Genomic DNA, 26,578 nt, shown 5'->3' on the forward strand with positions numbered 1-26,578 from the left:
CTTTGTGTTCTACCTCTTACTAATCCGTTTTAAATCTATTTGTCATACACATCTTCCAGCTTTATAAGCTTAAAGGAATTTCTAGTACTTCCTCTGCTGTCCCCAAAGAAAAAAAGGATGCAAAGGAATTAATGAATTAAGATTTAATGCCCAACTTTAATTGCCAAGACAGGGCAATTATATTATAATTCATTAAAATAAAATCCATTCACCACACATATCCACAGTGTAGGCTCTTTATGTTTCAGACACATCACGTAAATTCATGCTGCTCAATGGAAAATAAATGTTACTACTAAGTTTTATTAAAATACTAGTTAATTCACATCTACCATAATTGAAATACAAGACAAAACATTGTTATTAGCCTGCTACTACAGACCATACAAAGATTTTAATGAACTTTTTTATTTAGTCAGCATGCTGAAAATTAATTTCTCAAACTAACAGTTCTTATCATTGAGGAAATTGCCTACATATAAGAATGGCATCTTATAATTATTCAGTGCCTTAAAAAAAAGCATGCCTGTGAATATTTCAGACTTTAATTTTTAATAATTTCCTTTTGAAACATCTTATTGTGCCAATGTACTGGACAAACATATGGAGAGAGATACCAAAATAGAATTTAACGTAGACATCCCCAAAATTAATAAAAATGTTCTCATAAGAAAAACCTTTGTTCTAGACATACCTTTAAATCTTCCCTTCTTGGCCTCTCCACTGCACAGAAAGCAGTATTTCCATCTTGTACTACCTTGCTCCAGCAACCCCCTGAAGCCCCATCCCTTCTTTCACTGAATACTAACTAGAAGTGAGATAAAAACTTCATATCTTAAGGTCTGGAGAGTCTGGATTCAGTATTTTAATTCAAAACAATAATTTTTAATTTAAAAGCTGCATAGAGATCACAGAATTCCAGTTCTTTCAGAAAAGCAAGCAAGGGACTTTTTTCTCTTTGCTAGATTGACAAAACAGACAGCATACTAATGGACAGGTAAAAATCAGCTATGCCAAAGGACTGTCACACAGCAAATCCATTATTAAACTATCTGATGCTTTTTCAAAGTGTTAAACATCATCTACTGCATACTTCATTTTCACTTCTCTCAGCTCTCTCTTTCTTCCTCCTCTCTTCCCAACTTAATGGAAAACAGTAAAAGTGACACTATCATAAATTTCCAGCTCCTGCAGCCTTCACCCCAACATGCTTTTTTTTTTCCCCACTGACTATCTGGTGCTTTGCCATATTCTTAGCTGGGTAATTTTCTAATACTCTGGCCTTCACAAAGATGATGCATATGCTTAGAGGGGTGTGTTCCAGGAGAATCCTGCTGGTAAGGGACACCTGTCATGGTTATTTAATGTCACACAGCTCCTCTGAGTTCTTTTCTTCATTTGAAAGCCTGGCAGAATTTGTTGTTCTTTAATGTTTCAGAAAACATGGGTAAAGCAATTTCCAAATATCTTGTGTTGGTGTATAAACTAGTATGAGCTCTGCCTAATAAGCACAGCTGTTGGCGTAAGCCTGTGAACCTGTGAACCTGTATTGTCTTTCCCATCCTATAACTAAGGGAACCAAAGAATTTTTGGGGAGACTCAGAGGGAAGACACTCCGGAGGGAGCCCGAAGAAAGGGGAATGCGAGACACTGAAAAGAATCGAGGACCCTGCACCAAGACTACGCACAGCATAGCTGGTACCACGACGCTAATCCACTCAACCCTTCTGGACTGCAGCATCCTTCCTGCAAAACAGGGAGGTCATGTAATGAACTACAACAGCCTGCACAGCTTCTCTCCTGAACTGCACCATCTCTTCCACAAAACACGGAAGTAGTTTCAAGCATAAAATTCACTCAATTTGAGCTTCAAAACCGGGACAGGATCCTCATAAATTTAACAACCATTGTGCTTTTGACCTCTTCTTCTCTGGGGAAGTTGAGATCACAGTGTCTAGAAGAGGTCCCCATATGCATCTTGCCTTCCTGGACAGGATCTGTGCAATGTCTGAATCCACCTAACTTTAGCCTTCTGAAAGTTAATTAGTCTTATCTAGACCTCAAAGTTTCCTAATCTCAAACAGTTATTTCAGTGTCTGCCACAAAGACAAAATGGACAACTACCTCAGGCTAGGCATCTGGCTTTTGGACAACTGTGCAGACAGATGAAGTTAAGCAACTATGTTCTGTTTAAAAGTACAGCCTGTGAAAAGGAATTTATTCGTTGTATCATTATAAAAACAACATCTATAGCTCTCGAGTGCATTCCTCCTTTTGGGCTCAAGCTCTCAGCTCTCACTAGATGGGTGGCCTCTCTCTCCTCTTTCATCTCAAACCTTTATTTTTTTTCCATTTTGAAAAATGGAGTACCTGACTGACTGATACAAAAAGGCCTATTTCCAAATCATATCAACAGCTCCATCTGTCAAAAAGTTCATCTTCAATGCAATTTCAAAAGCGGAGCTATCTGCAGTAGGTGTTTGCAATAGTTCCATACATCAAGCATGCTACACACAAATGCACCACATGACACTAACAGGGAATACAACTTCCTATACAAAGTCAAGGGAGAACAAAGTAATAGAAACTGAAAGAAGATAAAATGTTTTGTAGGCAGTAGTACACCAGCTGATAGCAATTTCTCTTTCAAGCCACAGTATACTTAATTTATTTATAGGCATTGGAAAAATGTTATTGACACAGTCCTGTGTAGGAAAATACACTAGAAGTGCCACTTTATGAAAAAGCAGCTCAAAAGGAGAAACATAAAGAAAATGAAAATTGTTTGCCTAAATATCCAAGTCACATTTCTTGCAATAGAGTAACGATGAAGCTGGGAGCAAAGTTAAGCAATTAGGAGTGAGAACAACTAAGTACAGCCTATACCCAGCATACAGCAATGGCAAATTTAGGAGTTCTATTGAGGAAATATCTAAGGATGAGAAGTAATAACTCATGATCTTTATGCTCTAAACTATCACGACCAATATATTTATGTTTCTGTTACTGGGACATATCATCCACATTAAGGTCCTGCTGGTATATTTCAAATAGACTTGTGCTTTTCATGGCTTTAGGCTTTACTTGACATGGCTTTTCATGGTTTTACTTGGATACTTCAAATGGTTTGACCTCTGTAAATGTCATCAGCCCAAGTGGACATTCAGATAGATCAGGTATTTTCTTACCATGCTAGTAAGAAAAGAAAAAAAAAAGAAGGAAAAAAGAAAAAAGCCCCACAAAACACAAAAAGAAACAAAGAAAGGAGTGATTGCTGAAAAGTTTTGAGGCTCTATCATGAATGTCAGATTTTAGCTGGCACTCACGCAAATGTGCAATTTGAAACGTTAGAAGAAGCAGTCTTCCCTTTGATGCACGGTGCACACAGAAGGACCAGACAGTCTCAGTACTGCTGGAGATACGCACTTTTTTTAACATTGCATTTTTATGTCAGCAACCTGAGAATCTCCCAAGATTTAAGAAAACCCTCACATAATTAAGCACAGGTTTTTAAACACTCAACGCTGTTGAAGTAACTTGAGCTTAGTGAGGTAAGCAATTGTGGAAGACAGACAGTTAACAAAGACAACCTGGAAGATGAGTAAGAGCATTTGGCTTTTGGTTGTATAAATGGCTGTCAGACGGATATTCACTGTGGTTATTCACCACAGTGAAGGGGTGCTGAGAAGCTTAAATTTAAAATGAGCACTGCTGTTTGAAAAACTAGATAAAAATATAATGCCTTTTTAAGGGCACACTGCAGACAATCATCATGTGACTCTTGTACCACTTGTATGTCAGGCAAGTTGTAGAAAAACCAGGAGGGAGGAAGAGAAACAAATGCATTGGCACCTACAGAAGAATGGACATTTTGCAGTTCTGCCATTAATGTCAAGGATGCAAGGTGGTGATGACTGATAAAATCAAAGATGGAAATGTTGCTTACATAAGTACACAATTATTGCACCATGCTCTCCTTTGACATAGCTAAATGTAATCTGGATTTTGAGGATAAATAGGTCCTATGGGTTAGAGTGAATGTACTATAACCGTAAAAACCATTAGTGCTAGAGTTCAGAATAGAATTAACAAATCATGGCTACTTTTTTTTTAAGCTAACACTGATTCCTTAGGTAGCTTTATGGTCTACTGAGAGAGAAGCAGACACATTTTTTCTTAGATGTCTGTATTCAACCCTATGAAAAGCAGGGTTTCTTCCCCTTTCTCAGTTTTGCAGACTTCTGCAACCTGTGTCAGCAACTTTTCATTGCTTGGTTTTAAATATGAAAGGTCATTACAAAGGTCCCCACTGAACAGAGAAATCGGCTTAAATGCTGGAGCCTTCACAACAAAGATACATTTGCTCTTAGAGACTACTACATGCATCTTCTGATTTTTTTTTAACCCCCAGCAATTAAAAGAAAGGAGAAACTCCATTAACACACTGATGTATCACATTAAAATAATTACTATAATGCTTACTTACATTGCATTAAAGATTGCTGTAATGTGCAATGATCCCTAGTATTGCTTATCTGTACATCCATTTATCACAGAGTTCTGTTTATCTGTTGCTAAGGATAAGATGGCAAGCAGAGGACTAGGTGATTCAATTGCTCAGCTTATAAATTAAAGCTATCCCAGGAACAGAACTTACTTATATATATATATATACAGATTCAATTCTCCTGTTTGCCTCGTGGTTAAAGTGAACATGACAGTTCCAGATTTTGTGGCAGCACTTCGCTTGTATGCATCGCTCTCATACGACTAAGGAGACACTGGAAAGATGCACGTATATAAGACAACAACACTGCTTACTAATCTCCCCTAGATAAAACAGATCAAATCCTCAAAGAGAGGTTTCAAGAAGGACAGTGGAAGTCAAATTCTGGTCCTCAGATATAGCTTTCCTGTCCCTACACTTTAAAGACAATGTTTGTAAAGTTGACAAGACCTTTAAAGAAAGCTGTTGGGCAATAACTGACAACACAGACACACATATCAATGGCAAGGTCCATTGATATATTGCAACCAGAGGACACAGAAAAAAGACAGAACATAATTAAATGACTAAACAATGCTTACCAAACTGATACTAATTTTCAACACACTATGATTAGGGAACTTTTTAGTGCAGAACGCCACCAGAAAACATATGAAAACTTTTTCTATTAATCTTGCTGCTCACACCATTTTGTAGTTTAAAGTAACTTTCCAAATGACCAAGGAATGCAAAGCTAGAATGCAATCAATCAGATTGGAGCAGAAATACTATCATTTTATGCAAATACGTTTAATCTGAAGCAATAAGAACAGGAAGAAAAATAGCTGTGATTCAATTAGTGTTTTGATGACCTGGGCACTTAAATCTCCTTCTGCTATAAACCTAAGTCCTAAATACACATGCATTGTCATGTTTTATCTAATGAATTGAAAGAGACTAATTAACCAATTTTCATTCACATCTTTAATCTTAGGGTTAGATCATGGCCTTTATTCCTGCCTGGACAAAAAACCCCCACTATTATCCAAGTACAGAATCATCCATAGGAAGTCCTCCTAACTCTATATTAGAAAGCAAGTGAGATAGGGAGAAGCAGTCAGAGAAAATGGACTGCTTTTTGCCAGTCCCTCTTTACATTCATGGAGGTTTGCAAGCCTGTGACAACCATGCTTGTCAATCTTGAATTTTATGCACATTACTCCCATCAAATGAGAACCTGTATTTTTTTAGGTGGTGCCAAAATGTCTGTCAAGGATACTGATTCATTTATTTTCACTTCTTTGCTTTGACTGGAAATCTATTTTAAGAAATACCTTCTTCAGCATTTCTTCTGTACTTTCAATGAAATTAGTTCGTTTCCATTAATCAAAATACAATCACAGAATCACAGTGCTAGAATGGCAATTCTGGGAAGGATGCTGATTCGATTCCCCTTCTCCATAGCTAGGTCTGCTGTCAATGTGTCATTATCTGCAACACATTTATCTAACACGTTTTAGAAAACCTTCAAAGATGGAGACTCTACATCCTCTTTAAAATAACTCTCCCAGTGCTTAAGTATTGCTGTCATTACAAAGGCTAAAATTAATCATCTTTGCTGCAATGTAAACATATTGCTCCGTGTTGTATCCACAATGGACAGAGAACAAGTCCCCCACTTTGCAGTTCATTTTATGTATTTGAAAATAGGATTTGTGGGTTGTTTTGGGTTTTTTTTGTTGTTGTTGTTTAGTTTAGTTTGTTTGTTTTCTCTCCACAGAGGAGGTGCTCCTCTTCTTCAGTCTTTCTTCAGAGAGTGTATTTTCTGCAACTCTGATGATATCTGTTACCTTTCTCTGGGTACTTTCCAGTTGATTCATAGTGTTCTAGAAGCCTGGTACTCAAATCTGGACAACGTGTTCCAGCCAAGGTCTTACTGGCGCTGACTAGAGCAGAAGGATTACTCATAGTTACACATGCCAGTGCAACATTTGCCTTTTTTGCAACAGAATTACATTGTTGACTCATGGTCTATTTGTAATCCATTGTAATCCCCTACCCTTTTTCTCCAAATTTATTACTATTCAATTTTTTTCATCTTGTTTTGTGCAGATGGTTATTCTTACCTAAGAACTTTGTATCTGCCCAGACTGAAAGTTATCCTTTGTTTTCAGACCATTTCTTTAATTTCTTAAGGCAACTGTGAATTTTATTTCTGTGCTACATTTAATAAGCATACTAATTTCAAGATCTACAATTTTATGAAAATTATGAATAATACTGAACCCAATATAGCTAGAGGAACCTTACTCAATTTATCCTTCCAGCCAGACATTGAACCACTGACAGCTACTACCAGAATGTAGTTTTCCAACTGATTTTGTATCCACCTCATAATTATTTCTTCTAGACAATATTTAACTTGTTTCTAAGACAGTAATGTAAGCCAATGTCAAAAGCCTTATTAAAGATATGTGTTACTGCAAGCTTATCCCAGAGTCTCAAGACCTGTAAATGTCACAGAAGAAAATTAGTTCTGTTTGACATCCATACCAGCTTTATTTATCCCCTTATCTTCTTGATGCTAACAAATACTTGCTTTAATATTTATTCCAGTACTTTTTTTTTCAGGATTTCAGGTTCAATTCACGGGATATAGTTTCCAATTTTCTTCTTTTCTCTAACTTTAAAAAATGTGCATGCTGCTTGTCCTTTCCCAGTCTTCTACAATTTCATAAATTTTCAAACATAACTTTCAGTATCTTTATTTCAGCCAATTCACTTAAACCTTAGATCAATTCCAGCTGATCTGCAACCATCTAATTTACTCAAGCCTGTTCTTTCCCTAATCCAGAATCTTACACTTCAGCTGAAGATATTAATTATGATAGCCACCTGGTCACAGCTGACCTTTTAAGTGAAAACCAAAGCAAAGACAGGTAACAATGCTTTGGTCTTCTCAGCAATGCCTTTATATAAGCATCTCTCTCCACTGAGCAGTGAACCATCATTTTTCTTGATTTTTCTTTTTCTTCTAACACACTTATAAAAAACTGTTATTCTTAAGTCCTTGCCCAAACATCTCATTTTATACTTGACTTTCTGAGCTTGGGGCTACCGTTTGCGCTCCCTTAAGAGTTCAACCTAGTTGCGCTTTCTTTACTAACTCCCTGCCACTGCGGTTGCTAAGAGCCTTACCATTATCCAAGCTTTTGGATTATTCATGCCCTTTACATTGTGGAAATGCCACTTATCCTAATTTTTCTTCCTCTAATTTCTGCCTTACCAATTCTCAGTTTACTGAAACTGATTTTGAAATAACTTGTCTTTACTTTGATGTTCTTTTCCTAAAAAATTTGCATTATACCCTTTTATGGCCATTGTCACTCTGCCTTCTACTTTCATTCTCCACAGGAGTTCCTGTTTTTCAATTAGAATCAAATGACAGTTAGTAATCACCTATTAACTCACAAGCATATAAACAAGTTTAAATACTGTGCAAATTACTCTTCTGACTGGCCAGTGATTTAAAACTAACTCTGACATGCAGTATAAATCTACTGCTATGTCATCCAATATTTAAGTAAAATAATATTTCAAGGCTGGAGACTTTGCCCCTGATTGGTTTGGCCTATTTAAGTCAGAAAACAAACCGAAGCAGCTAGTTTGAATAATACACTGGGGTCTCTCTTACAGCAAATAAGGAGGGAAGTTTTGCAGGCATGTATTTTCCAAACACACTTCATTTTTAAAGGTTTAGGTAAATTTCCAAAAATGATCTCCTATATACTGAACTGAAGCAAAGGGAAGGAGACCCCTGCTCACTAAGTGATGTCAATGAGAGAAGGGTTGGGCCCTGTGATACCCCAAAAAATGTATTTACTTCAGTAGGATCTGGATGAGCATGGGAAGGCATGAATTTCCCTTTAAAAATCATGTTTGCTTCATAGTCAATGAAGTAAGAGATATTAAAAGAGAGCCAGCACCATTATTGACAAAACTTAACAAGTGCTCCCCAAGTGCTAATAAAATTCCAGACAAGCAACCTTATCAATCATTGTCTCAGTTCAAAGTACATCAGCCATAATACAATCACAGACAGGGACCCCACCTCTGTCACTTCTGATGCCATATTTAATGACAAAATCGGTTGCTTACAAGCATATAAGGAATTTAATATTATGCTTCTAGTGCACAAAGAGAACCACGTGCATCTGCTTGGAGGATATAAGCAGCCATATGTGCTTGAAATGCATTTGATGGAAGATAGTATATTTCATGTGCTGCATCTTAGCTATTGTTTTCTGTTGATTCAGTTAGCATGTTTTAAAATTGTACTGATTTACTGAAGATTTACAAACATAATTCATGTGTAGTTGTTGTACGAATAAGCCTCTAATTCAACCACAGTCAAAAAATAAATTGCGAAATAAGTTATTCAATTGAAATCTGCCATCTGAGGCACAGTAATAGAAAACATTTATTATAAAACTAACATATATTTGTGGCTAGAGATGTGTACAGTACTAAATAACTCTCTGAAAGGAATTTATTCAGGCTTTTCTGAAAGAACATCTTAACTGGGCTAACAGAAAATTACATGTTCAAAAATAATTGCAGGTTCTATGATTTTTATCCTGCATCACAGGCTTCCCATTATCATCCTTTTTGTTTTGGAAGGCTTATGTATTTTAGGCAAACTTTATTCTGCACAGCTGCAGGCAGCCATTTCTGGAGTCTGGATTTGCCAGTTAGACACTGGAAAGGCATAGGTACAATTCAATGCAGGAGAGGAAACGTGAATACTAATACATCCATCTCTAGATATAAAGCTCTAAATTTGACAAATTCACTTCCATGGGGCTGCTGGACTGTGAAAGTCATAGGCTATGCTATGCTGGAGGCCACAATTCACTCAAAAGCAGTGTTTCCTCTTCAAAAGTGAGGGTATTTTGCCAGTTCAGACTTTCATTAGTGCTCAAGGGGAATTCTTTGAAATGATAGAGAGTTCACGACGAGTCTATGCGAGCATGTATGACTACAGTCATTGATAGGTCCAATTCAGGCAGATGAAGATTTTCACACAGTACAGTGGAAGAGGGATTTTGGAATTTTTTGTTTCCCCCTCCAGGACAGATAATGAAAGCCCTGAGAAGTAATATCCCTGCTCAGATTTCTGTTGTTGGGGAAGAGGATTGGGAATAAAGACTGAAAAATAAAGACAAAGGCTGGAGGACAAGGGGGAAAATTCAGACTATTTCTCATCAGGAGCTTCTTTTCCTGAGAAGTCCAGCAGCTTGGAGTACTTGGGACTGCTATCACCAGCAATGAGTAAAATTGTACCATGTTTCTAGCCAGTCCCTTTGCTCAGTGCAGGAGGCAGAGTCAAGGTAGAAGACTCAGGCCAGCTCAGTCCAGTGCAGTCATCTGCCAGTGTCAAATCAAAATGGAAAGGGTGAGACATGCACCTACTTGAACAGAAAATTCCACAGTTCAGTGGATGGTTTTAGACATAGGTTTGGGAAAAAGCTCAGCACTACAACAGAATCAAGTTTTTCCCCCCTCTTACTGTGTCCTTCTACAGCCTTGTTAATAATAACGGCAGGTCAATGGTCTAAACGTTTTTGGATTCAGAGCTTATGTATCTGCAATACAGAGTGCATTCCATTATTTCCACAGTTCCTATGTTCTGGGTAACGATACTTTAAAAAAAAAAGCTATGTGGCAAGCAAATTGGACACCATTCCAAACTGCTTCCAGAAGCTTTAAACCTAACAAAATATACTCTTATTTGTGCACCTTATTGGAAAAATTAATAACATCTGTTTGTCTGTAGAAGAATTTACTACAGCTATTGAGAGGTGGCTTTTAGCAGAAATTGTCAGTAACTTAAACTTATTTTTTTTATTTAACAGTTTTCACTTATAATAATACATAAAGTCTTAATGAGTTAATTTTCTGGCAAGGACATCAGACACATTTAATTTCCATACCAAAATCTCTGACTTGAGAATGTTACACTAAACTTTTTCTCTGATTCCCACTTTTCTTTCTTCAATGTAGATGGAGAAGACTAGGAATGTATGTCAAGTTAGCCGTCAAGTTCCTTAAGAACTCTCAAATGACCTTGTCAGAAAAAAACCCCAAACTAACCCTTTGATTCATATTTTAAAATCCTGACTAACCTGCCCCTTCCACTCTTCTGATTTCTGGATTCTGCAACTCTGACAGAATTGAATTCAATATTAATGACTAGCAATCATTTTCAGGCTATACGCTCTCCTGCCTTCTGCAGTCCGAATGCCTCGTTAGCTTGGCTCAGTCGGTAAGATGCTCACCTTTGTATTGGTTTCTACTAGGTTCAAGATGAATAAAAATCTGGGCTGGTAGCTAGGCTAAAAATAAATGCTGATCACTCAAGTACCCTCTGAGACATAGCTGAACCATTCAAGCTGACTTCCCTTGAAAAGGCGCGTTATGCAAAGAAACCTTGTGTGACTCTCTAGGGGTTGTTTCAGTGAAAGTCAGGTGTGTTTTTTTACAAAACAAGGTATTTCTTTTCTTGAGACATACATGCAGATATTTCTCTCCGCACTGCAAGCAGAAAGCAGACAGCTTGATTCCACTGCTATTGTTTTTAAATGCATAATTAAATAATTCAATCTGCTGAATAAAGCTAGCTTTTTTTTTTTTGTAGACAAGAATGTAAGTTGGTTGGACCCAGCAGACTCTTCTTAAAAAGATGCAAATGAAATACAAGCCTAGAAGCAGAACTCTGCTCATTTTCAAAACCTCTGGCTGCTGTTGGTTTTCAAATCTCTTAAACATACTGAGCCCTCCAGCTGCCTTTGTGAGATCACTTCTGGCAGGTACTAGCCACCTTCAGTTACTTCTAAGCACTGCTCTCCCAATTCCCTCATCATGATTCTACAGTCTGGGTTCCATATAAAGACTTCACGATTAGAATATTCAAACATGATTTTACATTTAGAGTTGAGAAATAGACTTTAAACATTAAAAACTTGTAAATTTGTCCCGAACAGTGGGTATTCATACAAGTTAGCCTTAGCTTAGTAATGCTAGACTCAGATTTCCCATACAGCCCAGGGAGAGAGGCAGTTTTTTGCTTTCATTCACCCACTGGAGAAGTTTTTTCTCTTCAGTCACTGTAGGAAGAACCTTGGTGTTGTGAGGTTAAAATTTGCTTTTGGGATATCTCTCAAAATAACAATTGTGTGGTGAGAACCTGGAGCTGCTACTACACAAGAGCAAGCTAGGACTCCTTACTGCAGGATCTGCACAGGCTCTCTGGATATAAGAACCCCAAAGAATACAAAATGAAAGCTTTTCTATCTCCAAAAACATACAAGAGCACAGGGGGCATTTAAAGACCCCAAAGCCAAAAGGAACAACATGGAAAAAAATGTCAGGGCAGGGTGAATGGAGAAGTAAAGACTGAAGCCAGATTAAACAATTTTCTTGCAGTTTGCACCACAAAAGGTCTAGGACAAATTCTTCTGACTATTCTTTTTTCTCTGTGTGGAAAATGACAGAAATTAAACGTGCTGGAAAACACCTGGAAAAGAGAAAGAAAGCATTCCTTCCTTCGTCTCAGTGCTTCCTATTTAAATGGTACTCTATATACACATATATATAGTATATACACCTTTACACATGTATATATAATTATATGGATATATAAACCGAGCATTAGTCTTGTCAGCGTCTGATTCATATGGGCCAAAGCAGCAACATGACATGATTTCTCTTCTTTTCATTTTTTGGGTGACAACAACATAGGAGTCAGTGGCTAAAGACTCACATGCTCCACGTATATGTAACTAAACTAAGCAACAGTTTTCTAAGGTAATTTTTTTGTGTAAGAAATCTCATTAGAAAGGAGTGGCTATTTTAACATTCTAGTGAGGGTGAATTTTACCACAGCCAAGAGTAGTGACCACTTTGTCAAAAAGAATGACCTATTGGCCAAATAAAATCCATCTGTAAGATTTAAATAAGACAAAAGCAGTGCACAGATCTCTATGCAAGGCTGAGTATCATGCTCAGACTGCATTGCCTAGTCTGCATTCTGCTTTCTGACAACAGACTATCCATAGTCTTGGAGAAATTTTACACTGATAGAGAAATGATCCTTTTCTTTGTAAAGAGATGGGAATATTTAACAGATGTACAACTGTTTGTATTGCTTCAAGGTACCCACCTGTGATTTTAGATTCTCTAAAATGATTTGTGTTTTTGCTCAGTCAGACATCTCAGTAACACAATGAACAATACAGTTTTAAAGCATGTCAGTTCAAAATCTTTTTGCAACATTTTGCCAGGATTTACCTTTTTGCTTTTCCTCTTGGAAAGAAAGAGGGTCACAAGGCCTCTGCAGGTGGTAGGAGCCTAAGTTCCATTTGAGGTCAATAGGATTTGTAACCCTAAATCCCTCAAATGCCTTTGAAAATCTCTGTGGATATATGCCTTAACAAAAACATCATCTTTCCATTTCCTTTGACACTTAAGTTCCATACAGACAGAGAATCCACACTCTTCAGCTGTAACGTGTAAAAGCCCCCAAGGATATTCCTGCAAGCTACCTACAGACAATACACGGAACATGCCTGGCAATGGAAATACAGAAGTAGATGTAAAGTGGAATTTTCAAAAGCACCTTCAGAGACTTCCAATGGGTATTTTTTCCCTAAACACTTTAGTAATTTTGAAGATTCAAATCTCTGATCAGCAAAGCTGCTCCCATTTATGACTCCTGTTTGTAAAATAAATGACTGCCAAAGCTGAAACTGAAAGCAAATAAAGAAAGCATTGTAGTTCCATCTCCTCCACTGGCCTGTCATTTATCTAGTTGTCCCTTCATGCATTTGTTCATGCCTTTCCTTCTCCTTCTGAACTGACTCACTCTTTCTTCTTGTTTGTGGTATGATTCACAAGTATAATTTCATGGTGTTTGACTTCCAGAGGCATAAAAATGTTTTTCTGTAACACGACTTGCTTTTTTTCTTAAGCAGTTATTAAAAAAATAGCAACTAACTAAACTATTGGGCACCTCCTGCAATTATGCAACACCGATATTATCTAACATTATTTAACCATTATCCACTGGTTAAATCCCAGTGACACCAGGCATAAGTCACGCTTGGAGAAGGCCATGTACATTTTAATTTGCTGTCTCCTTCTGCGTACCACACTGTGACTGTTTCACCATGAACTCTTTTTTTCTTTAAAAAAAAAAAAAAGCGCGCACTACCTGCCTGCTCATTAATTTGCCTAAGCAATTTTCTTGCAGGAATACCTTTTCTGAATGTAAAAATCACAACAATTATATATCCAGATAGCCACTTCACATTCTGAAGGGCAGAGGAAATCTCACACTCCACTTGAATGCCACTTAACTTTGAACACAGGATCCCAAAGAGAGGAGGACTGTGCAATGAATCAAGGGATCTACATGACTGAAATTCATTTGTATTGTAGTTACCATGTACATGATCATTCCTTTCTATATGACTTTAGGACAACATATTTTCAAATCCCTACAAATTTCAGAGCAGAAGTAGATTGAAACTTATTGAATACCATTTGAATAAAATTCTAGGACACTGCCGTTCTGCAAGTTAAGAGGCATGATGGAGAATAATGAACCAAAACTACTCAAAGAAATCCAAGATCCTAAAAACACCTTAAGCAATGGAAAAACTTTACCATCTACCTGTGATTTTACAGCTGTAATATTCTCCCCTCATATGTGTTCTCAAGCAGGAGTTATATGAGCTTCACTGAACATTACAAACAGGAAAAATGAGCAACTGTCAAAAGGCAAACAGAGAAGCTAACTGACGTGCTCTTTATATTGTCTGCTGTTATCTTCCACAAATCAAACAGCTGATAATTGGTTCCACCAAATGAAAAGAAGCTGTGCAAAATGTAATTTTTAACATTTGTCCTGAAAAAAATACATTCTGGAAAGCTTTAAGAAATAATGAAATACAAGACCCAAGTGGTTTCATATTACACTTTTTGAGGGTGCTCCGGTATGGACCATTACAGAACCTTAGTGTCAGAGTGACAAATATAACAAATAGCAAAGTTAAAGTGCAATATTCTGATTTTAAGGACCAAATTATGGCATAGTATCAGCTTGCACTACTTTTGTATCTGTCTTTTGGAGGACAGACTGCTGAGATTTCTTTGCGTACAGTGTTCTTTACTGACGAGACATTAAGTATCAAATACAACCCAGCAACATCAGGGCTACTAGTGTTTCCAGTGATGTTCATCTATGGCATTTAGAGTGAATGTCTCTTACCATCCCAGCTGAAAAGTTTGTTGCTAGCTATGAACACCAAGCAGAGAATGCCTAATGTGGAGTTGCTATCTGAGATCTCTTTTAAGTTGTCAATTTGAAGTTCTTTTTCCTGGCATGGTTATTGTTTCCAGTGCTACCCTGGACATAACAATTAGAATATTTTTTTATTGGTTTTTCCTATCCTTCAGTGGCTGGCCTAGAAATCGTTGAAGTACTGCCATAACTTAAGAACTCACCAAGACAAAGTGCAAAGTGTCATTTACAGAATCTGCATCTGAATCAGCAGCATATACACAACACCCTTTTCTTTTGAAAAACAGCCCTGAAATTCATACATTACAACTGGCTTCAAAGAATTGGCCCCTGAAGTGTTAGGAAGTGCAGTAATCATGTTTTTAACACGAAAGAAAATGTACGTGAAGATACCTGGTTTAAATTGCATGTTAGATCGAGATTCATGGTTATAGAGAATCTTTCTAAGCATATATATCATCATTGATTATAAACTGGAATGGATGGGGATTAAAAAATGTGGCTGAAAAAAACAGAGATGAGTCAAACCCTTATACAAAAACCAGCTCAAGCTGTGACTAAGTTGGGAATGAGACGTAAGTATGAATATAGCTCTTCACTAATGCATGGGACAGATGAGGAAGAAAGGCATAAAGTATATGGAGATATCACAAAATAGCAGAAGACAACCACAAAATACATACTAACTTTACCTTGATCAAAAGGCTTGTTTGGATTCCAGTTTCTGAAATAATCATCCTAAATGGAGAGGAAAAAAAGGAAACTTAGGAAAAATATAATCAGTCTTTTCATTACAATTTTACATAACTAAACTACAAATGCATCAACTCATCTTTTGATGCCAACATATTTAGCCCAAATCAGATAAGACTTTCAATGGGTTGTGTCCTACAGAATAGAAAATGCAGGTTAGAAATTAAAGAATAAAAAAATTCCTTGGATTCAGCACCTTGAATTTTTCTTCTGAATTGTTTTTCAAAGTATGTTCATTATTAAATATTTTCTGATAACTCTGTATTATTTCATATCAGTCTACAACTTTTGATAACAAAGATATGAGCATATTGTTCAGATAACGTAACATGATCCACACCATCCTGGTTTGGTGAAAGGTCAGCAAAGTAAATCCAAAAATACTTATACTCCTTTGGACACATGTAAATCACACCATTGTGAATGTACAGAAATACAGCAATAATATCATAAGCGTTGTACTTAAAGTACAATAAAATCCAGGAGCACTTGCAGTGAATACTTTTGTCACTGTTCCCATCATTAAATTTTAAAAATCTTCTTAAATCTAATGTAAAGATACTATTCTGCTGTGAGTCCTGTGGTTCTGTTTTACATAATTCTGATTGGACTTTAAAATGGAGAAAGTAGAAAATGTCAGAGTGCCTGGGCAAATGATCGTCCTGTTGCAACTGAATCTCTGCACAGAAAGAACAGAAAACCCTTCTGTGTGTTGGATCAATCTGTATTCTATGCACTTAGCAAATATTTACCTGAAGGCAAAGTTTCCCCCACTTCAGAGTGCCATCAACCCTAGTCCTCAAGAACTGGAATATTTAGTTTCAGCATATTCTGTACATCTCACTTGTGTCCTCCTTGAGAGGATGTGATAACAACAGAATAATGTATTTGAAGTGAGGAAGCACGGAAGATTTCTCTAACACTGTGATATTTTTCTGCATATTAATCTTTATTTCCTTTTTAATATATCCAGTATTCTATATTCATTTCTTGAGGGCTGCCACTGAAGAGATGTCTTTATCAAGCTGTCCAGAATGACACCTAGATTTCTTTTGCATGCCAGGAGGGTAACTGAAAACCCATCAGTGTGAATAAGACACCTAAATTATTTCTTCCATAGGGCTTTGTTTATCATTTATCTCCAGTCCACTGAATTTCACATGCTCTCATGCTATCCAGTCACCCTAACCTGGAATATTTTGGAGACTTGGAAGCCAGCATGTCTTACTTTCTGAGTTCAGAACAGCCCACAGGGCTGCTACAGGAGGAGTAGGGACTCTCCACGCCCTCACTGAACCCCAGGAGATGCAGCACATTCCTTTCTGAATGCTGTGGCCAGCATGAGAAGGAGAAAGTACTAATGCTTACAGCATGGAGAACTGTGGACTGTTATCCTGCTCTTCTCTGCCTGCTCTGGGGACAGGCAAGGACAGGCAAATGCTCCCTGTAATGAAGGGGACTGGATGTAATTCTGCATGACTATCCAGAGGAAGTGCATTTTCTTTTTCAAAGTATATTCGTGCTTGGTGTCTATACTGACTTCATGGACAGTGACAATGTTCCACAATAACAACAGAGATTATTATTCATAATTTATTTCAGATACATCAGAAGTGTCTATACTTTTTCTTCAGAAGTACAGGGTTTGGCACCAGAAATAGAATCACAGACTTGCCTTTGAATTCCACAGCTTTGTTAATACAAAAACCCCCTCATGTTTATACAGTGCTTTGTAATTGATTATGATGTACTGCTAAATTCACCAAGCATTAATCACTTTTCAGAATGTGTTGGGTTTTAAGCTTTTTGAGCAGAATAATTTTTCTCCAGCAACAAAATATTCTTTTTTTGCCTGCTTACATTTTTTCTTAGGTGTTGCTTTGCTGCTGGGTTTTAAGCATCAGAAACTGTTAAATAATTCAAATCCCAAGAAAGATTTCTTATGCTGTTGGCATATGGAACCAGTTTTGAAATAAGGATTGGAAAGGGGGTGTATCTCAATTTCAGTGTCAAAGGAATATTTTACAGAAAATGCACCTTCCTCACAAGAAACCTACAAAACACCCATCTCTTCTGTAAACGTATTCTTTCTCCTTTTCTCCTTTATGCACACCTGCTTAGTATTCCTTTTTGAAAATTGAAACTATATTTATTTTAGAATATGCCTGAAACTACAATATGATAACATAGGAAAATACACAAGAAAAAAATACGGGAAAAAAACCTAAAAAGTAGAATAGAGAAAATCTTTGATACTTTCAATATATAAAACTCACTATTATTCAAAGGAGTAAATAATGACTATACATACATTAGAGCAATACGGTCAATAGCAGTTCGAAATAACTTATGCAAGTTGGACAACGGAAAATACAGCACTAGAGTTTCAATTCAGTACTGATACCAGCAAGAACTGTAACTGAATGGTTATGGCACTGTAAAGGTGAAATTCACCCTGTAGATATGGCTGAGCAGAAAATCTATGTCTCATTTAAATACCACCTAAAGCTCTGACTTGAAAAATGGACAGGGCTTTTGTGTTAGTACTCTGCAAGGTGCTGAAATTTATACATTAACCTGAAATGACTTTTGTTAGGAGGAGGAACTCTTAACATCTCTGAATGGATACCATCAATTTCACTGTAACTTCCTCCAACAGAAAAACAGCATGCTGATATAACAATATACAGTGCCTAAACACGACAGTGATTTCCAGGTATATATCTTTTTTTTACATATATATGTGTGTGTATATATGTATATAAAATAGGATCAGCTTGATTAAAGAGATTTAGCATTCCCATTCAATAAAACACCTTCCTGACAAAAATGACTGCACGGAAATCTGTGTGTTTCTGAGCTTTCTACTAGGACAGATACTAATGTGCTTAAAATACCTCATGCCTGCTGTACAATGTGAAACTATTATGTCATTTTAATATTAACATGTTAATAGATCAGTATTAACACATTAATAATTAACACATATCAAACCATTTCATTTATAACAATATTAACAGTTGATCATAAGTTTAAAGTATAATACGAATTATATGTTGTAAATACTTTCATTCTCTCTATGGATATTTACAAGTTAAAAGTGAAAAACCTACCTCAACTTCCTGAATACGTAAGCATTACAAATGAGAAAAGAAAAAAGAATGAAATAAAACAATATAAAAATATGTTAACATTCATCAATTTTCTCCTTGGCGGCCTTTTAAATGTGAAATCACTTATTTCAGATGACCTTCACCTCCAAATGAAATAATTTTCTCTTTCTTTTCTGATCTTTTCACCTTTGTCGTCATGGCCCAGTTTTCATCTGCTGCACTATTAGCCAAATGCCACTCTATTAGCACGTTTCTGTCTTGTAGAGCTCCAAAAAAAGGCACTTTCATTTCCTTTTGGCTGACAAAACCACCAGAAAGTGTTTTCCTACATACTCATCTGTTATATACCCGATATAAAAGAGAATTCCCCCCACCCCCACCCCCAGCTGACTTTAATGGCTATTTATTTGATGGACTTTGAAGGGAAGGCAAAACCAGGTGTGGATCCACTTCAATACAACAGGTGACAGCAACTGAGAAATATTTTTGGTTAACAAATACTTTAAAATATCTTTCTCCTTGCACAGAATTCACACTTTGAAGGTTCTGCCTATGGTTCAGTGGCTGCATATGACTAAGTCAATCTTTTAATTAACTGAAGGGACTGCACACCTGAAGTCATGCATGAAAAGAGAAGAATTGATACTGCAAACCAAGACTGGATCTGACTCCCTTAGCTCAACCCAGCATTATATAAATGTGATGCATTGGCTTGGCCTCCGCACACAGCCAGGAATAAACGTGAACCCCAAACTCTAGAAGTTGCCTGTCCCTGTCACAGAGCACAGACACACTGATGGGAATGGTACAGAGCTTTACTGCAAGTCCTGTGACTCCAGGTCCATGATGGACTCAGTGTCTCACATCACAGGTCAAAACTCAGCTTCCACTACCAGGAGAAGAAATCTGACTCCTCTCAAACTGGCCCAAACCCCATTCTTGAAGAAATCTCGAGTTCTGTTCTTACTGGGTGCAGGATGAGGCCTTTGTCAAGATTCCCTCCTGCCCCCTCATAAAGTCTACTGCCTGCCAAGGATTGACATCCACCTGGGATAGCAGATGGTTCTTCACACAGAGAACAGCTCCCTTTTGACATCCTCTGACCTAAATCAATTGCAAGACTTGGGACAGGAGCTGTCTTTTCAGTTCTGTATCTGTTCATCACTTAGCATCATGGAATCCTTCTTCAAGATTTTATCCTCAGGAAATTTAACTGAGGAATAAGTTATGATCATAAAAATGAAAAAAATTTAGAAAAGCAAGTATAAATTGCTAGATTTGGGCCTCAGTTCTTTATTACATTTTGATTATTTTGATTTCAGCAATCAAGAGATGATATGAAACACTTTTTGAAGTTATTTAAATCCATTTTGCCATACTATGCATATTATTGTTTCTTAACAAGAGCAAAATATTCTTTTATCATTCAATACATAGGTGTCAAATCCAGCCAACTTAGATTGATATGCCATCAACAAAGTCAATCAAGAGACTGATCATATGTTAAACTAAGTATGCAAAGGGCATATTAAAAAGTGCTAGTTTAAAAGCTCACAAAAGCTTTCCTACAGGCAGTACTATGAAAAACCTCATTCATCAGAGCACAAGGATTCATCAGAATTCATAGATTGGGTTCTGATTTGCAAAAATCAAACCTTGAACTAGACCTGGGTCTGGCACAATTTCCTGTTAGTTATATCAAAAAAGTTAGCAAATAGAAATTGACCGTAAGACCAGTACATTAATATGTGACTGCTCTTCCTTCCTATTACCCTCCATATTACTACAATACAGTTTAAAAAGTGAAATTAATGGTAAAACCAAACAGATTTATCATCTTCCCCCCCATCAACTAAGAAAGGAAAAAACAGCTTCTTGTCCTCTTGAAGTTTAAGGTATTTAAGTTATTCCCTCCAAACCTACTCTACTGTCACTTTTTGGTTTAGTTATTACCTAAGACTTGATATTTTGGAGGAGTTAACGAAGCATGGTTAATTTAACACACAGGCACTCTCCATACTTACTTTATTTACTTGTCAAAAAGAAGCTCTTGCAAGATGCTCTTGTTTATAAATAGAGCCAAACATTAGCTAAATGGGTGCATAAATATTTATATTTTGTTGCGTTAATTGAGCTTATAAATTACTTGTATGAATCAGGCAGAAATGAGATGCTGATTGAAGAAACTCCACAGAACCACCCCCTGCCTTATTTTGCACCTTTCAGAACCAGCTCAGTTCATTTTCCTCCCCCAAGGGCTGGGAAGATCACACTCAACTGGGTGAGCCTACAGGGTACACAGCCATCATGAAACCCTCATCACATAGCCTTCCTGAGAAAACTCATATACAAAAGGCGTAACCCCAAGGACTGTCAGATAACCTGTTGGAACTAATCTTCATTCCCAGCTCCTCCCAGCCCACAAGAGCTTAAATTTCTAAGTATCTCCAGGAGGGACGTTTATTAAGACTTGTCTGCAGCCTGCTTAGTATTTTCCTCTTCCATCCTCGATCTATGATCAAACCTTTTACCCTCACAAAGACCAGCTGGGGAAAGTGGTAATTACCAGCTCATTGCTTTTTTAAAATTAGCTCCAGAAAGATGCAGCTGCATTTTCTGCCTCTCTACCTTGCAGAACAGAAGATCATTTCAACACTGAGCAGTGTTAAAGCACCAGCTGCTGCTGCTTGCTAAAGTCAATCTAGCTTGTATCGTAAATATCTCCCTAAAGCCTATTGCCTGTTTTAAGCAAATAGTTTGTGTCCGCAAATTGCATGTTATTTATTTATTTAAGAGGAAGAGAAAATATTTTACCCCCTGAGTACTTCAGTGAATAAAGATTTCCCAGTGGTAGCTAGTGTCCAGAGTCTGCATTAGTGTCAAGAGCTGACCCCAAACTCCTAAGCACTTTAAGACATCTCTAACCACTTCTGAGCTCGCTCTCTTCCCCAGGAATCAGAGAATATGCATCCAAAACTAATGCTTTTGCTTAGGGAATTAGTAGTGCTTGTGCTGTGGATATTTAATTTTAAATTTGGTAAGGGAAATCTTTGAAAAGTTTAGTGATAAATTTCCCAGAAAGGCCAGGAATGTAAGGGTTTAGTTAAAGAGCTAGCAACAGTAAGTGGTGAAATTGAAAGAAACCATTCCAGACTGCAGTAGTACCACATGTAATGAAAGGTCTGAGGATGTCAGGACCTGTTTAGAATACTGTAGCTAAGTCAGTAATAAAAATATAATGAAATGCTTTAGCCTAGAATGAAATGGTATAAAGGATTCACATTGGACTTGTATATAATGTTAAATATATTAATACCTGTTTATTAATAACAGTATAAAATACATAAATACATATCCAAATAAGTCCTCAGATATGTATGGCATAGAAAAGACCCTTGACCACGTATTACAATCTCAGATGTCCCATAAGACTCAAATTCTCAGCACATGTACTTTTTGTTTAGCTACCACTAACGTGCAAAAAAATTTCTTCTCCTCAATATGGCCCAGAATGTTACTTTTTTCTTATTTTCATAAATTAAAAGTTTTTTTGGTTGGTTGGGGTTGGTTTTTTTGCTATATCAGGAAACAAGATTTGCCACTCCTGTTGTACTGGAAGACTTTTCCAGTAAGAAAGTGGTAGGCAAAACTTTCAGCATAGGCTTTCTTTACCCACAGTCACAATGATTCATTGACGTGGCAAAAATTTCAGAAATGAAATTTAAAAAAATTGAAAAAACATTGAGAAGTAAGTTACCACTGAGCCCATGTCAGCCAGAAGAAGAATTCTCATTCTTTAGAACTCAATCATATGGCCTTTTACACAGAAATCTTCCAGCTGCTCTATTGTTTTTTTTGTTGTTGGGGTTTTTTTTGGTAAAAAAGATAAATAGAGTAAGAATTAAAAATATTTCTTAAAAAAACCCAAACCACTCTTTGTTTATCCGTAAGAATGAAGCCAGAGGATATGTCTACAATGTCGAGGGCAAACAGATGCTCATTTATTCTGCTTGTGCTTCAAGCAGGATGAACGAGGCCCAGCTGTGAGCCAGAAGCTATATAGCTGCTTTAGCACAGCACTGTGCCAGCATACACAGCTGATATATTTGGGTGGCTGGAACAATCACACAACTGTCTACGCTAGCTTGTGCTGAAATACCTAAAACTGAAAAAAAGCCTGAGTTTGATTATTCTTTGCTGGCCCTTTTCGTAGACGTTATTAGAAATACATTATCACTTCTGCTTGAACTCTTCCTCCCATTAGCATGTGCTAAAAAGCCTGTTATCCCCACCTAGAGTTAAATAATTCTTTCTAACTTTAATTTCATCAAGTTTTTCACTCTTCAGTATGTCCCACCAGCCACACGAGGTTACGCTGCAAGCTGTAAAGCTCTCACAAGCCCAGAAAGGTAAAACTCAGGAGACTTCCAAGGTATGGGCTCACTGATCCTTGTTGCATTGGATGTGCCCTACTGTCCTCACAGATGCTACAACTCTAAGACTAGGCTGAAAAACAGAACGCTACTTGGTTGCTTATGTTGTAAATTAACAACACATACTCACTAGCTACAGTGCCTCAGCCACTCAGAACTCTCTTAGAGGCACTACAGAGTCACATTCAATGCATTTTTTTCTCCAGTCACAAGTTCCCCTTCCATGACCTTTGCAAAGAGCCTCCACTGCTGCTATCGGAGAGGCAGCAAAGTGAGGAAGGAATTAGGATGGAGGGAAGACAGGCAATGGAATACTTCTAACAAGGCCTGAGGATGAGAGGTGGTATAGAGATGATTTACCATCTCAGCTGAAACAATTTCCTCAGGTAATCAGAATCTGGGGCAATCTGCAGGGAAGCTCAATAGTTACTGACCCCTAAACAAATTTGTAAGGCCCTACACTCTCCAGCATTTGGTCCCAGACACTTGAGCGTTTCTGATTTCTTTGGTTATTCTCCGATTATACCCCAATACCTACAGCATGTTTATGCAAATCTCTACTGAACCAGAATTCCCCATCCACCTTCCACAACAAACATGGTTGCTTCAGCTTCTGAACTTTAGTCAGGGTTCCCAGTGATAGACAGTAAATTAAATTTATAATCACTTATTCAGAAACAGGACTCTTCGGGAGGGAAGATGTAGGTGGCAAATAGGAGACAAGTAAAAGGAAGAGGACAGCACCAGAATTCTGGGACAAAGAGGACCAGGGCTCCACAGGGTGCAAGAGGTCCTGATTGCAGCAGCTGTTTGTGGTCTCATTACCAAGGAGTTCCCACCCAAGGAGCCAAGCCCAAGCAGGATGATACAGGGTAGCAAAGCTGAGTGCCTTCGTGGGAGGCCAGAGAACAAACTTCTTTCAGTAAAATAAGCTTGAGACATCCCTCTGGTATAATGATGCTTGGCACTTGTACTATCTGCTGTGGCATTTATATAACACAGTTAGAAAACAAAAGTCTGCCATGGAACACATTCAAGTCAATGGAGTTACACTGTTTTCAGAGGATGGGGAAAATACAGTCAAGACCAATGGTTTTTTTACTTCTTAGCTAGAAAATACACACGCCCTCTTCCCTGTGAGCTTTGTGCTGGTCCTCAGTTTGACCCGTGAAGAACTACTTAAATTGTGCAGCAGCTTCAGCACAGAGCACAGATAGAAGCAGCCCTGGGAATCATTAACTCCCACTTTCACAAACTGAGTAGCACCTAGTCGAGCAGGAAGCAAGAAGCAGAGCCAGAGATTACAGAAATATATTCTTCCTCCTTCCAGGTGGAATTCCTTAAAGCAGCATTATTTCCAATCTCTGAACTAACACTACGCATGAATTAGCAACTGGGTAGACAGGCTAACTCACTGAATCTAGTGATCCTTACAAGGTTCCAACAAATGCACAAAAATAACGTAAGTGCCTGCTGCATGAATTGAAGATTCACAAGTTGAGAACCTGGCTTAGTGTTGTTTTCTCACATGATCATTTGCTTGTTTTCCACTTATCAAAACCACTGTGCCTTCATCTAGGTTTATTATTGTGAATATTGGTGAAGAATGGCCCCATGCAGGTTCCCTCTATATAGAGAATAGTATTGTTAATAAAATCGTATTCTCAATAGGTGTAATATTTAAAACATACCTTGAAATGATAGCTACTAAACTCTTTCCACATCTTAATTTTCAAGACTCAAATTACACACTTAGAAAGCAATTGTTTTTAGGCAGCTTGAAAGCCAAACACATTGAGCTTGAAGGTTATAAAGCCATTAGCAATGTTACTTCACTTTCAGTATCTTTGTTGCTTCGAGAGTACATTTGCAGTAGCTGTTTGTGACAGATTCACTGGCCCTTTTTAGCTGAACATTTGGGGTTTGTATCTGGAGAACAACATCCACATAAAAGAATCCTAATGGTACCAGTGCTTTCACATATAAGAACTGCTTTACAGTGAATAACAATTTGCATAATGAGTAAATACATAGTTATTTCTTGTTTTATTTCACAAGCCTTCAGAAATCTGTTTTGAGTCATGTGATTTTTTTTTTTTAATTTACCATTATAGGAATAATTTCATTATGAGATAAAGCGATAATTCTCCTAACATCAAAGTTATAAAATAAAAGTTATGAATAAAATCATACTGCTATTCTACTTAGATACACAAATCCCAGTGGTTAAAACGTACAAGGGAACAAACAGTACTTGAATAAAATCAACTTATCTAACTTTGATATTTAGTGACACGATTTCCTGAGATCCATAGAGACAGTTAAACTAGTTACTGTGTCCTAAGTCTTTAAAATTACTTCTTTAAATGCATAACTAATGACTGGAAGGAGGCTGTATGAATTATATTGAATTATGAGCAATGAACTGTCCCTGGGAGCACACATGCTTTTGTTTGTATTTCACTTGTAGCTTCAAGGAAAATCCAAGTATTGTTGAGAAAAACCTTTGCAAAAGGTGAGATCAAACTAGCCAGGCTGCTCTTGGAAAGGACAACTTTGCAGCCTTTTAGCCAGTTTTAGCCAATATTTGAAGTGTCTTAGAACTGCAGCAGGAAAAAACAGTCATGGTCAACTAGTCTAGGAAATAACCAGTTGCTGACTGTGTGAGACAGTTGTACACATTTTCAGATCAGAAAGCCTGTGAGCCATTACAAATGTGTGGTTTCCATTGCAGTTTATAATACCATTTTGTTAGTTGTCTCTGGCATTTTATCCATTGTAAAAAAAAGAACACATCAAAAATAATTATGCAAAACTGACAGCGAGCTTAATGGAAACAAAACAGCTAAATACTTGCAGCAGTTGCTGCAAACAGAAATCCTGTCCTCCCTCAAGAAAGTGCTCCTCACTTTATCAGCAACAACTTTAACGTATAGAAGGTTATTTTAAATACCTTGCTCAGTTTATAAAACTTATCATGTGATGAGGTTTTCCATAATAGTTGGGGCTGGCTGATTCAAGTAAAGTCCCTCATAATTTTGTTTCTGACAGACTTATGTTATCTCTACCCATTTCCTGAAAAATCATAGGAGGTGCACAAATGTAACATTTTACTGACGGTACCTCATTAATCCATTAAACTGACAAAATAAAACAGATTATTCTGAATATTAAGAAACTAATTTCTTGTGTCAGTTGTAAAGTAACAATAACAAAAAGTTACCTTTCATAAATGATTGCTACTTGCCATCTGGTTGAAGCAATAGTATTTTGGAAAGAAACAGTTTTTGTTGGAATGGTATTTTAAAAGATTTAGCTCAAATAATCAATGGAAAAAAAAGAAAAAAGGTAAGATAAAAAGGCCAAAGAAACAAAATATTCTGGTTCAGGCAAAGGATAGGTAAACTGCAGTAATGGCTCCAGTGGGATT

General features: G+C 37.1%; 1 protein-coding gene across 1 annotated transcript in view; it reads right to left on the reverse strand.

The window, feature by feature from the left end:
• SPOCK1 (SPARC (osteonectin), cwcv and kazal like domains proteoglycan 1) overlaps window positions 1–26,578 on the reverse strand; it is a 325,307-nt gene that overhangs the window by 200,247 nt on the left and 98,482 nt on the right. Inside the window, exon 3 of the mRNA XM_069773050.1 lies at window positions 15,542–15,587. Coding sequence (XP_069629151.1) covers window positions 15,542–15,587 — 46 coding nt within the window. The remainder of the gene's footprint in view (window positions 1–15,541; window positions 15,588–26,578) is intronic.

The sequence above is a fragment of the Haliaeetus albicilla genome, chromosome 27 (genome assembly GCF_947461875.1).
Source record: "Haliaeetus albicilla chromosome 27, bHalAlb1.1, whole genome shotgun sequence".
Classification (NCBI taxonomy): Eukaryota; Metazoa; Chordata; class Aves; order Accipitriformes; family Accipitridae; genus Haliaeetus; species Haliaeetus albicilla.